Below are 13,522 nucleotides of genomic sequence, written 5' to 3'. Positions count from 1 at the left end.
TGTTTGGCAAGAGTCAATATATAAGATTTTTTAGTGTCGATAATAAATTTGATCGCATTTCAAGACTATATCGAAATTGAATGGCTGAATTTAGATAATATATTGCAAGACAAATAATTTTGTTAGTAAACAATTTTTAAATATTAAAAATTATGAATTAAATTACACATAATATGAATTTATATGTATTATGGATGTCTTGATTCATATGAACTTCAGTCCTACGATCGATGATCTGTAAGTATTGATCAACATTAAAATAATCTATGAATGCTTTCCTGGCCTCCTCTCTTGCTGTAATCAACATATGTCAAGATAAGGCATTTGGGGATGCTTGTCCATATTGATCTTACGGAAGACAACATAAAGTAGTTCTACTTTTGTTATAATTTCATTCACGGTATCCCAAAATTTAGAAGAAAGATTAGTCTTTTTTATATTTTTTCCATCGCTCGATCTTGAATTCCTAGAATCGGACCATTTTTTTGAGGTGACCATTGTCATGAGACCTTGCCTCTCTTGCTGTAATCAACATATGTCAAGATAAGGCATTTGGGGATGCTTGTCCATATTGATCTTACGGAAGACAACATAAAGTGGTTCTACTTTTGTTATAATTTCATTCACGGCATCCCAAAATTTAGAAGAAAGATTAGTCTTTTTTACATTTTTTCCATCGGTCGATCTTGAATTTCTAGAATCAGACCATTTTTGTGAGGTGACCATTGTCATGAGACCTTGCCTCTTTTGTTGTATTGACTTTAAGACAATGAAATTTGTAGCAAACTAAGTGACTCCAGGTTGGAGTATCTCACCATTTATATACTTTTGCATAAAAGAGTGGACCCAATGATGATTATATATAAACTTTATAATCGATTGTTCCCGAGCTACACACTTGTTGACTGATGGTAGCTCGCTAATATCCTTCAGCATTATATCCATGTAATGAGCTGCACATGGAGTTCAAAACGATGTTTTCCTTTTTTCCATCAATTATAAATCGATCTTATTGAAATTGACTTCATTGTCGATGAGTATCTGGATAATGTACTATGATCCGATTTCCTCTACTGTGGTGCTCAGTATGTTTTCAATATAGTTTACATCTTGAATCTTGTCGATATTATTAACTAGACTTATGAAAAACCACTCGTCTGTGGTAATACATAAGAAAATTGATAATACTCATTCTTGTTGGCCTTGTCCAACTGTTACACATCAATGTTACTGCATAGTCGTCTCATTGCCTCTTGAAGGATTTGATCAAATCCTTTAATTTTGTCACTTCCTCATCTAAATACACATTGTTGATCTCCTTGAATATTCGAGGTTGGATTCCTATGTTAGCCTTTTGAATAGAAGAGATCATGCTCTAATGATATGGATCTTGGGCTGTGTTTGCTGGAATCCCGTGGAAGTTGAATTATTTTGTAATTGTCTTCCCAATATCTCACTTCTTTTATTTTGTATATGCATCGTTAATCCATGTCTGCTTCGCTGTTTGTGGAGGATATGTTTGCAGATCAATATCAATAATATACGGTGTTGACCTCCTGCCAAGTCCTTTGATAAAATCATGGATTCTACCCTGTCTCATGCTACCAATCCGACTCAATTGAGGAGGGGCAGTTAGCTGTCTTATGTCGGTCGACCTTTGGAATCCTTGTGGCGCAGACCCACTACCACCGCCGCGCTTTCATTGTGAGTCAGGTTGTTGATGCCTCATTGCTTCCTCGTACTTGTATTGATGCTCTAGTGATGCACGAATACTAGCTTTGAGATCCAGGGCGATGTCATCGTCGCGACTCTCATATTCGTCATAAATTGATTCCTGCATAGCCCTATAGTATTCTCTCATCTGTTTATCATTTGCTTGTTCCTTTGGTACCATGTTCCTATCAAAATTGAATCAAATAAGCAAGTTGCGATTAACCCTAATTTAAGATTATGATGTGCGATTATACTTAATGAATCCTCCTTGTCACTATAAATATGTCAATCAACTTATTCATCATTAAATACATAGAATTGACTCAATATAGGTTAAATTACAATGAATTTATAATTAAATATACTAATTGCAACATTAAAACCACTAATTACTTCCTAATTAGCCATCATTTACCACAATAAACATGTTAAACACTCTAATAATTATTAAATACATGAAATTGACCCAATAATGAGTCAAATAACAATAAATTTATCATTAAATACATTAATTACAGCATCAAACAACTTAATTAAGCCATAATTAACTTTATTTTACAACTATAAATATGTCAAACACCCTAAAAGGCATTAAATATGTAAATTTGATCCGATAGGTTAAATTAAGACTAAATCATCGTTAAATACACTAATCACACCTTTAACATAGTTAATTGCTCTCTAATTATTTCTCTTTCACCACTATAAACATGTCAAATACTCTAATAAGCATTAAAGACATTTAATTGATTCGGTCAAATTTTGTTATCATCGTAATTAAATTCACTAATCACAGCATTAACATAGCTAATTAATCCTTAATTAGTCCTTTTTCACCACTATAAAACATTGTAATAGGTATTAAAGACATTGAATTGATCTAATATGGGTCTTTGATTAAATCATCATTAAAACCACTAATCATAACATTAAAAAAACTTAATTAAAACCTAATTAAATCTATTATACCATCATAAAGATGTAAATCACTGCATGAAATATAATGATTTGACTCATTAAGTGTCTAATTTAAAAAAACCAATATTAAACACACCAATCACAATATTAAAGGCCTTAATTACTCCTTAATTAACAATATTTTACCATTAAAAATATGTCAAACAATATATTAGACATTAACCACATAGAATAGTCTTAATCATCTCATAAATCAACAAAAATCTAAAAAGAGAATACATGCCTCCTGAATGGAGTATTCTTCCCAAATTAGCCTCATAAATTTGATCTAAACCATAAATCGTAGCTTTGTTGAGTTTAAGTAGTGAAAATGTGAGAATGCGAGAGAGATGTAAGTGAGAAAGAGTTTAAGAGAGTAAAATGGGTTAAAAGGAGGAGAAAAGGGTTTAAATGGTCAAATTGATCATTTGAAATAGGGCAATCTCAGCCCTTGATTGGTATTGGTCGAAATTCGACTGTCATTGACTGGTACAAGTCTGTAACATTCGGATTTCTACCGGTACAAACCCCATATATAGGGTCATGTAACGTGTATAGTCTGGTATGGGGTGGTCCGCATATCAGTGCCCTATTAGATTGGTATGTACTGCCCATACTAGGTGATATACCATGGTACGACGAACCTTGGTTGAAAATAATGGCTCTATCATACTATATTATATTGTCTTATAGACTGTCTGGATGGTGGTTCCCATTAGTTTTGATATTTCTTGAACACAAGTAAGATTTTGGGTCTCAATTTCATCTCATTATGCTTCTTCAATAACCTTAATTGTTCTGACTTTAACTCTTGTTGCAACATAGGAGACACAGCTTACACCACATCGGAGGAACATTCAGGATCTCCTTTGCGATTTAGGTATGCATTTGTATTTATGGTCGCTGCATAAACTATTAGTATTCCTTTGCTATGTGATTCTTTCCTAGAGTGGTTTTCTAAGTAATGCTTTCCTCCGTTAGACATGATTCCATATTCGGAACCTTACCAGAGCGTCTACCAACGGCGTCGCTTAGGTATCTTAGGTATTGAGTGGCGTCCCACTTCATTGAAACTTGCAGTTGGTCCAACTTACAATGCCACTACCGGCGATTTTCAACCACTACCGATTGGCAACCTAGAACAATGGGTTGAGCCTTCACTAGAGGTTGTGGATGCTATAGATTGGGAAGTAGAAAATGACATGCAGAGTGATGACACTGATTCCGAATATAATGTAACCGATGAATATTTAAGCGACGGGGAACATGAAAGTTTGAGTAACAGTTCCTCTGGAGATGCAGAAAGCAGTGCAGAAGACAGTCGAGTTGACCATGACTTAAATGAAGGCCTCAGGAGATCTAAAAGGAAAAGGCACAAATCTGAAGTAAGATTTAGTTTGGAACTATATCAGTCTTTTGTTTTACTTCTACTTATCTCTGATATATTCTCTGGCAGGCCAAGTTCACAACTTTGTCTGGTAGGCGGTTCAAAAGAAGAAGCTTGGACAAGAGTGATGGTGCTACTCTATCTAGGGCTCATAGACGTAGGAGGTCAAGGAGTGGATGCATGACAGGAAAGACATCTTCTAAATCAGAGCCACTACGACCACAGAGAGTTGCTAAAACAAATGCTCTCACTTTCTTTTCTAAGATAACCAGTATTTCTACAGATGGAGAAGATAATGATTCAGATAGCAATTCCTCTGAAAGTGAATCAGCGCCTCCAGATTCAAAGACCCAGAGCATCGAGTCTGAAAGGTCAATGAAAAATAATCAGCTTCATTATGCAAATGAAAACAAAAAATTCAAGGATGAGTGTGAAGATGCTGCAAAACCTTCTCGAATCATAAAAAATCAGGACAGTCAGGCAAGCAGGAGGAGTTTGGTCCTTAAGTTGCCACCTCGTGAGCCAATAGTAGTAGTTTCTGGAAGTACAGAATCTATTTGCCACAAACAGGATGGTGTACCAGTTTTCTTGCCGATAACTAGTGTTGATGTCAATTACAAGGCTGATGCACATGGAGTAAGACAAACAGAGATTTTTGGTCATCCTAATCTTTCAGCACACCAGGCCAGCACGATGAAATGGGGAGAAGTAAAGCAACGGTCATCCAAACGTCCAAGACTGGGCGACATGATTACAGATATTTGCCAAGATGGTCCTAGAACATTTGTAAGTGACAATAATGGATGTCCCATATCCGAGAATGAGTGTGGAACATCTCTTTCTAGGAACCAAGCTCATGAAATTGATCCTGACAGAAGTGCACTTGAAAACAAGGGAGTGGATGATGCTCCACTTGGATTAAATGGTACTAGAATTGATGTGCTTTCTCCTGAAAGGAAGTCTAGATCTTTAAGACATCAGCATGAACACGATCAGGTGACACTGACATGTAGTGACAGTAGAAATAAATTAGTTGTACCACCTCGCAGGGACCCAGTGAGCAGTGAATTCAGGATATCTAACGTTGCATTAAAAGGACCTGAAGTGGTTCCAATTAAAAATGAGAATTTATTTGGCAGTAAGTGTATTGTTGATGTCGATCAGCAAGTGGAAAAAAATGTGAAGACCATCTACCCAAAGCTACGAATCAAGTCGGGAGGATTAGCACAAGAGGTTAGTAGTTCATCCTCCAAACCAAAATCTATGGCATGTAATGATTGGAGGAGCTTTGAAGGTGAAATATTGTCAGATAGTCCAGTCCCAACTGGACATAATCTAGATTCAGTTATGAATGAGGAGGATGAAGGAACCAGTGGAAAGAATTTAGAACATGGGCAACAGAATAATGGATCAGAAAGTTCAGAAAGGCAGACAAATGCCAGTTTATACATTTCTCACAATTACAAGATGGATTTAGAGTCCCATGGTAAAGTATATAATGCTGTTTATAGAAGGACAAAGTCATCCCAGGGAAGGAAAAGTTCTGGGGCTGGCATTAATGTAAAGGAAGAAACTACATCAGACTCTGATGACTACGGTGGAGATGTAAAGATGGAGCTAGGTATTAGCAATAGCATGATAGACAGTTCTTGCAGAACAAGATCCATGAGGACATCCAGAAATGAGTTAACTGATAGTAATAATAATTTTAGAGTGAGCCAAAGAAATGATCCATTAGGTGCTTCCACAAGCAGGGGAAGATCTACATTAAATGCTTGTGATCAACTTATTTTTGATGAATGGAAGTCAACTTCTAAAATGACTGTTGGTTTAAGATCTACCAGAAATAGAAGGGAGAACTACAATACTGACTTTAGACCTTTGAACAAAAGAAGAAACCACCAATCAATTCGAAAACTTTCATGGCTTATGTTGTTCGAGCACGAGGACAGCTACAGGTATATTCCTCAGAAAGGTGATGAGGTTGCCTATCTGAGACAGGTATAATTGTTTTCTGATTTGGTGATATTTCATTCATATAAAGGTGCCACATTGTTGTTGCTTATTTGTTCTCTTGACCATTTTCAGGGCCATAAAGAGTATATTGAAAGTTCTGGGACATCTGAAGTAGGTCCCTGGAACTTTGTAAAAGGCTTAAAAGCTGTTGAGTTTTGCAAGGTTCAAGACCTTGATTACTCTACACTTCCTGGATCTGGTGACAGCTGCTGCAAACTCACCCTTGGATTTGTAGATCCTTCATCCAGTGCATTTGGTAAATCTTTCAGAATCACCATGCCTGAGCTTGATTATTTTCCAGACTTTCTTGTGGAAAGAATACGCTATGATGCCTCCATAGAAAGAAATTGGACTCACAGAGATAAGTGCCAAGTCTGGTGGAGGAATGCAGACCGAGATGGTGGGAGTTGGTGGGGGGGACGGATCTTGGCTGTAAAGCCTAAATCTTCTGAGTTTCCAGATAGCCCATGGGAGCGATATGTTATACAGTACAAAGATGATTCTTCTGGCCAGCATTTACATAGTCCTTGGGAGTTTCACGATGCCAGTATCCAGTGGGAACATCCTTGTATTGATAACGAAACCAGAAATAAGCTTTTAAGTTCTATCGCTAAGCTAGAGAAAACATCAATAACAAATGAGGTGAATCAATTTGTAGATGACTTTTCTGTTAAACATTTGGTTAGTTTCTCTTTCAAGCTCTTATGTGAACCTTTGACCGTTTACTGTTTTCTCAGGATTGTCATGGTGTTTGTAAACTGAGTCAGGTGGCTCAAAAGTCTGATTTTTTAAACAGGTATTTCTATTTCTAACTAAAGCTTCTATTTTCTGATTACTTGGATTTTATGATAAAATTGTTAGTGGAAGCAATAAAATACGACTTTTCAAATTGCATTGTGTTTCTGCATTTTAAGTTATTATTTTGATAAGTTTAACAAGATATTTTCATGTAACTTTAGTTTATTACCATCCAGTTATATGTAACGGAGTCCAAGACAGCTTACTTTTTTATCATGCATTGGGGCCTCAGCGTGTATATACTGTTTTAGTAAACAGTATAACTGACATGAGGAAGTTGAGATGAATGTGTGGAAGTTAATACAAATGTTTCATGAACAGTTAAGGGTGGTCTTATCAGATACCAAATGAGGAAGAACCCACTACTTGCAATGGTTGGAAAAGTGAGTCAATCTAAATTAGTGATGCAAAGAAAGGTAGATAAACAACATAGAGGACATCAATGGAAATTAAAAGAAATGTTTTGTGGATGTTAATTTGTTAACTAGTTATATTGCTTTTTACCAGAGCTCAATTGAGAAAAGATACTTGTAGCTCAATATTTAGAGAAGATACTTGTGGCTGCCCCAAATTGTCAGGTCTTACAGGTTCTTCGTGTTTGTTGTTGTATTGGAAGAGTCCCTTATTTAACATTATTAAACTGATCAATGGAAACATCTTATACCAAGGAGATTATTCTGTGATTAATTTATTTTCTTGCATATTATTCTGTTTCTAGAATGTGATAATGTGTGTGGTAAGTGGTAACATTGAGAATGTGATAATATGTTTGCTGTTGTATTGAAAAGAGTCCCTTATTTTACATTATTAAACTGATCAATGGAATCATCTTATACCAAGTAGATGATTCTGTGATTAATTTAATTTCTTACCTATTAGTATCTTTCGATGTGTGGTAACATTGAGAATGTGATAATGTATTTGTTGTTGTATTGAAAGAGTCCCTCATTTTACATTATTAACTGGGGTTAACTTTATTTAATCTTACTACCAGATTTCAATCTGGTCTCGAGAGGCCACCTTGGCCCAGTTCCAGCTCAATCTGGCACATGTTATATTATCTTCTTCTAATTATTCTTCAAGGCCAAGTAGATGTTTTATAGTTAAAAATATCAGCTATTGATTGTCAAATGATCTAGCTTTTGAAATGTTTATTTTTTTCCCCGATTAAGTTTCACAGTGATGATAGTGGAGTTATTAGAAGCATGTGCAAAGCAAATTCCAGCTAAAACTCTTGTTACATTTGCAAGTCATTATTGTCTCTTTGCTGTTCCACTGGATGATTGATGAAATAATGTTCTTCAGTAGTTACTTGGCTGATAATTACTGTTATTTTGTGCCATAATGTGAGGGTGGGGGTAATTAATTTCAAATACCAAAAGGAAGAGTGACGTGGGTTTAAGGAAGCTGTTATCTTGATAATGGACTGGAAAGAATTAACGGTAGTGGGTACACCTGGTATGATGACCGGGAAGTTGCATTAAATTTGAAGGGTTTTGTTAGGGCAAAGGCACAGCTGATCCTGAGAGCTTAAAAACAGTTTTCTCTCAAAGCCCCTAACCATTGTCGGAAAAATGATATGGCGTGTTCTTGTTCTTAAACATGACATAATTCTGGAATTGTGAATTATCAAAAAAATATTCATTTCATTGACGCTTACTCTTTCTGCAGGTTCCCCGTTCCGCTTTCCCTCGAGGTGATCAAGAGGAGACTCGAAAACAACTACTACCGCACTGTGGATGCAGTCAAGCATGATGCTTCTGTCATGATTTCAAATGCTACATCATACTTCAGCAAAAGCGCAGAGATGACAACAAGGATGCGTCGATTGTCCGAGTGGACCATGCGCACATTCTCGTTGTAGGAGTGCCTCTTAAAAAGGAGAAAAAAAAATTAAATCTTGCTGCTTCACTGTAGATAAACTATTAATTCTAACATATTGCGTCACTTGTCAGCATCAGCCTTTTACTTAAAGATGTAATTTTTCGGGGAGGAATTGGCATTACTTTGGGTGGTTGTTACCAGGGAATCGATACCAAGGAGGTTCAAAAAGAGAGAGATAGAGAGAGAGAGAGAGAGAGAGAGAGAGAGAGAGAGAGAGGAGGGGAGATAAAAGAGTGCTGGCAGTGAAGTGCCACGATTAAATTTTTTTGTATAGACCCACATCACCATCCTCAATAAAAAGAATGCGCAAGTGCTCGTTGTCAATGTCATCTGTGGTATAGATGTATGTACATGAGCTTAACAAGTTCTACATAACTGTTGACATAATAATACCAAAACCATGTGGTAATAATTTGGAAGAATGAGAAAGTGCATGTTGTCAATGTCATCCGTGGTATAATTTGGGAATTATGAATTAGTTGTTACATTGAGAATGTTATAATGCCAATTTTTCTCTTGGTAATCGATACACTTAATTCCCAAGAGAGTAAATGACATCTTTGCTATTTATTTTCCTTTACATTTGTATTGAAGCGCCTAAATACGATAAAATCATCAATTCAATGGAAAGGTGAAGAAGATGCTAGCCAAAGACGATAAAATCATCAATTCAAATCTCGTCTTTGTTATTTATTTTTCTTAAAAAAATAACCTAACATGAATAATTTAGGATCGATCCAGTAAGCTAAGCAATTTCTGTGTCAAAACTCGACCTATGTCCTCACCATCACATGAACAAACAAAATGCCAAAATAATCATTTCTCTCAATACGATAAAATAAATTAATTATAAATTATTTTCTGTAATTAAATACCTTTAAGATTCCGATCTTTAAGCTTTTAAAAATTATATTAAGATTTTTTTATTAACGAAAATAAAACATTTAATCTTGCTTCTTTTCACACCATTTTATCGACAAAAATATTGTATGTACTCATTAGTAAATCAAAATAAAACAGAATTAATAAATAAACATTACAGTATTTACGTCAATAAAATCAACAACATAAAAAAAACGAGATTATATATTTTATTTTCTCAAGTATAAAGATACCAAAATAACTTTTGAAATTATAATGATTGAAATATTAAAAATAATTAACTACAAAAATAATCAATGTAATTAGCCTCAACAAAATCAACAATCACGATAATTCTCACTTAAAGCTGAAAATATCATTTCAAAGCATATTTAGTATAGCGGATCAAAGTATATAAGAAAACCATGGAACTACTGGAATATATTAAATGAAGGTTTCTGCTAATGGTTTACAGAAAAGAAAAGGTCCTAAGAACTCCACCAAACTATTAATGACAGAAGAACCAACACCAGATGACATCAATTCCTTTGTCCCTCATCAGAAGCACAAATATACATTCCCTAAGCCAGATTCAAATATCAGTCATTTGACTAGACATTACCAGCGTTATTCGCGAAAAAGATACAAAATTCTCATTTTCGACATTTTCAATGCAGAAAAGCAGCACACTGATTATCCAATCAAAGTATTAACAAGTCATCAGACAATCAGTATTGGCTGTAAGCATTGAAGACAATCGATAAGCCTCAGAACTATGCAAAATCGTGCTTCCAATAGATTCTCCCTCGCTGACTAATTTGGCAATCAGCAAAACAAGCAACAGCATAGGTATATGCCAATGAATAAACACAGAAAAAAAAAAAGCGCAAAACAAGTCAAAATTCCATCTTTTGAGAGGGAACAGTCCAGATTTTATGAAACATTACCAGTAAAATAACTTTTTGATAATAATAATGAATCAAACATTAAAAGAAATACTTATTTGCATTTCATCGAGTACAAATAGATCCGCAAAATCTAGTGACACAATCACCTTATCATGATGTCATAGAGAAACATTTCTACAGTAGCTTCATTAGTGAAGATGCTGAACAGAAGCCCACAAAAAGAAAACAAGTCCAAGGAATCTGAAGAATCACACCATTCATGTCACTGAATCAGGTGACACGGAGATGGCCAAGTTGAGAAAGCACTTGCACCGTGTGACCACGACGACTATGCTACTTATTCAAGCAATGTCATGAAGAAAGCTCAAGCTAAAGGTGTGAGATGACAAAATGATCTGACAAGACCAATGAAGTCATTTAAATTGATGGACAACAGATAAAAGATAATAATCCCAAGAACTATTCTGCACTAAAAGTTGTCCAACATAATTGCTACAGATATCTAAAAGTGGTGGTGTTTGCTCACCCAAACTCTAATCGATAACATTCTGAAGTATTCCAACATTGCAGAAAAAACAAAATCATAATCAAGTCCTAAGGGAAAAACCAGCTGGCTCAGTCTTCCGTTACTCCTCCATCTCAGAACCTGAGGCACCATTCTTCTTGTTGTGCTTCCTGGCGTACCTTTGATTCCTCAGAAACTTCGGATCCATCTGCAACATAGAAAATCAAAATCATTGGACATTCAGCAAAACACATACATAAAAGAAAGATCTTTGACACAAACAAACCAATCCAAGCACAAAATACCAATTCAGAAATGCTATTACGGCACATCCTGAGTGATAATATTCATAAAACAACTAATAAAAAGGAAGAAAACATCAACTTGGCGAAATACACCAAGCATACACAACAAGAACTACAAACACAGATGCCCATGCATCAACTAAAGTCCCTAGGTAAGAATAGGAAAAGATAGGGATAAATCAAGATCAAGACCCAAGATTGAAAGAGGGCAATTAAGTAGATAAGGAGGGGTACCCCTTTGGTGGAGGTGTGGCGATGCTTCCGGGGCTTCTTGATCCCGTTCTTGTGGGCTTTGTACGACTGGTTGTGAGCTGTGTGGTTCTTCGATTTCGCCATTTCTGAAACCAAGAACAAAGGAAAAAAGAATTTCCTAGAGCCGAATTTCAAAGACAAAATACCGTGGGATGGAATGAAACCAGATCGACTCTTCGTCCGCCTTCGGTGCCGGCTAGGGTTTGGGTCTCGAAGCCGACGGCGAAATTCTACAGACAGACTAACTTTCCGCAATGACAGCTTATATTCTCCGTACATACTAATTGGGCCTTTATTGGGCTTAAGATAGACTAACTTGAAAGGCTCAATTATTGATTCAACTAAAAGACATAAAGCCCCAATTCCATGGAAGGGATAAGATGATGGGCTATTTCCAATAGACAATTGATTAGATGATGAATTGTGATAGCATATTTTGGGAATTCTCGAGAAAAATCACTTATTTTATTTTATTTTTTTGAAGAAAAAAATATCTCTTATTTTTAGAAGTTTCTAAAACATCTCCCTTTTTTTTTTTTTCTTAGTACCCTAAATCGTCTCTCCCTTTTTCCTCTCTTTTTTTATGGATCAATTAATAAGGTGATTCGATTCCATTATAGTATTTTTATACTATGATATTACTGAAAACATTTTATTATAATAAAAAAATTATAATATAATTTTTTTTATATTATATTATATATTTTCTGATATTATTAAAAACACTAAGATAGTGTAAAAATGCTACCATTTGTGAACAACACATGAATGGTTAGCTGAATTTTCTTCTTTTTTTTTTGCATTTAACAAACTTTTCTTGCACATAAAAAGTGTATATTCAAAATTATGATTAGTAGTCTTGTAGTAAAAGCACTTGTGCATAAATGTTCATAATGAGAATAAATCAAACAAAGCATGTTCACCCTTTTCTTATCCCTCTTAATCTCTCATAGGGCAACAACTAATTACATTAAGGAAATGATCGACTCTATCATTTTATTGGAGTAGACTATCATGTACTACTTCGTTTGACCGGATACGATTATTTATTGTCAGAAAAGTCATATACACGTCACTAATTCCATCACTTATTCTGACCAAGTTTCGGGCATCGTTTATCACATCTTACAAGTATTAGTATGAATTGTATTCCATTATGTATCCATCACTTGAATCCTAAAGTGGCTATCGGTCAACTATACACTCCTCGTGTGGTGGTCAATGCCACGTGAAACATGTTGTTTACTAGTTCTAGTAACCTGGTCAGCAGTTGACCCATGCTATCCCACATCAACTGCTACGTTGACCAGACTCAGTGTATCAATTTTTATTTTTTTTTATAGCATGTTTCTATTTTTTTTTAATTTCGAAAATATCGTCTATTGCCTCTGTACAATATCTTTTCTCACACATTATTATGAGGCTTCCTTTGGACGATGCTCGAGCAACCTCCACTCTTAACAAGATCGATACACCTTATTGTGTCAATGTCGATAAGCTGTTGTTTATAGTAGGACGAAGATGAAGAGCACAATAAGTGAGGAAGGGTATCACATAGGAGTATAGCACAGAAGTAAAAGATAGGAAAGGACAAGTGATGTCCAAAGACGATAGGACGAAATAGATGAGAAAAAAAAGTGAAAAAAAATTATAAAATTATTAAAAAAAAGGTACTATTTGAGGAAAAACGAAAACCGGAGATTGATACACATTAGACCCGGTTCACATCGCTATTTAAACCGATTGATTGAGTGTCACATCGTGGACCAACATTGCACTCGTTCCAGCTGGTTCAACCGACTCATTCAAGTCACGATCCTCAATGTCCCGAGCACACCAATAATTATACGCGACAACGTCTTGCGGCCCGCTTCGACGCGTGGGACCGCGTCCACGTCCGAGTCAGACAAACGACCGCCCCACCGAGGCAACACGG

The 13,522-nt window shown here is 35.6% G+C and overlaps 2 protein-coding genes across 4 annotated transcripts in view; one reads left to right on the top strand and one right to left on the bottom strand.

Annotated features, from left to right (window-relative positions):
- Positions 1–9,079, top strand: part of LOC135597570 (uncharacterized) — a 46,746-nt gene extending 37,667 nt beyond the window's left edge. For all 3 annotated transcript variants that reach the window (XM_065090700.1, XM_065090699.1, XM_065090701.1), the window contains 6 exons: positions 3,496–3,550; positions 3,652–4,055; positions 4,127–6,058; positions 6,146–6,715; positions 6,811–6,869; positions 8,543–9,079. In XM_065090700.1, the coding sequence (XP_064946772.1) occupies positions 3,496–3,550; positions 3,652–4,055; positions 4,127–6,058; positions 6,146–6,715; positions 6,811–6,869; positions 8,543–8,735 (3,213 nt within the window). In that variant the 3' untranslated portion in view covers positions 8,736–9,079. The remainder of the gene's footprint in view (positions 1–3,495; positions 3,551–3,651; positions 4,056–4,126; positions 6,059–6,145; positions 6,716–6,810; positions 6,870–8,542) is intronic.
- Positions 9,080–10,961: 1,882 nt separating this feature from the next.
- On the bottom strand, positions 10,962–11,886 carry LOC135596648 (large ribosomal subunit protein eL29z-like). Its single transcript, XM_065088710.1, has 3 exons — positions 11,751–11,886; positions 11,569–11,672; positions 10,962–11,237 (listed from the first exon to the last, which is right to left on the bottom strand). Exons 1-3 carry the CDS (start codon positions 11,863–11,865, stop codon positions 11,151–11,153), a joined length of 306 nt encoding a protein of 101 aa, XP_064944782.1. The 5' UTR covers positions 11,866–11,886; the 3' UTR covers positions 10,962–11,150.
- Between the last annotated feature and the right edge of the window lie 1,636 nt (positions 11,887–13,522).

This window comes from Musa acuminata, chromosome BXJ1-11 (assembly GCF_036884655.1).
Source record: "Musa acuminata AAA Group cultivar baxijiao chromosome BXJ1-11, Cavendish_Baxijiao_AAA, whole genome shotgun sequence".
Taxonomy (NCBI): Eukaryota; Viridiplantae; Streptophyta; class Magnoliopsida; order Zingiberales; family Musaceae; genus Musa; species Musa acuminata.
Note: the sequence above shows the minus strand (reverse complement) of the source record. Positions and strands in the feature narration are given on the sequence as shown.

What these genes read in the sequence shown, in the direction of transcription:
- LOC135596648 (XM_065088710.1), bottom strand. Translation starts at nt 11,865, where the DNA reads ATGTACGGAGAATATAAGCTGTCATTGCGGAAAGTTAGTCTGTCTGTA. An exon ending in GCGGACGAAGAGTCGATCTG is followed by an intron (nt 11,673 to 11,750) that starts GTTTCATTCCAT and finishes TCTTGGTTTCAG; the next exon opens with AAATGGCGAAATCGAAGAAC. An exon ending in GCCACACCTCCACCAAAGGG is followed by an intron (nt 11,238 to 11,568) that starts GTACCCCTCCTT and finishes TCTATGTTGCAG; the next exon opens with ATGGATCCGAAGTTTCTGAG.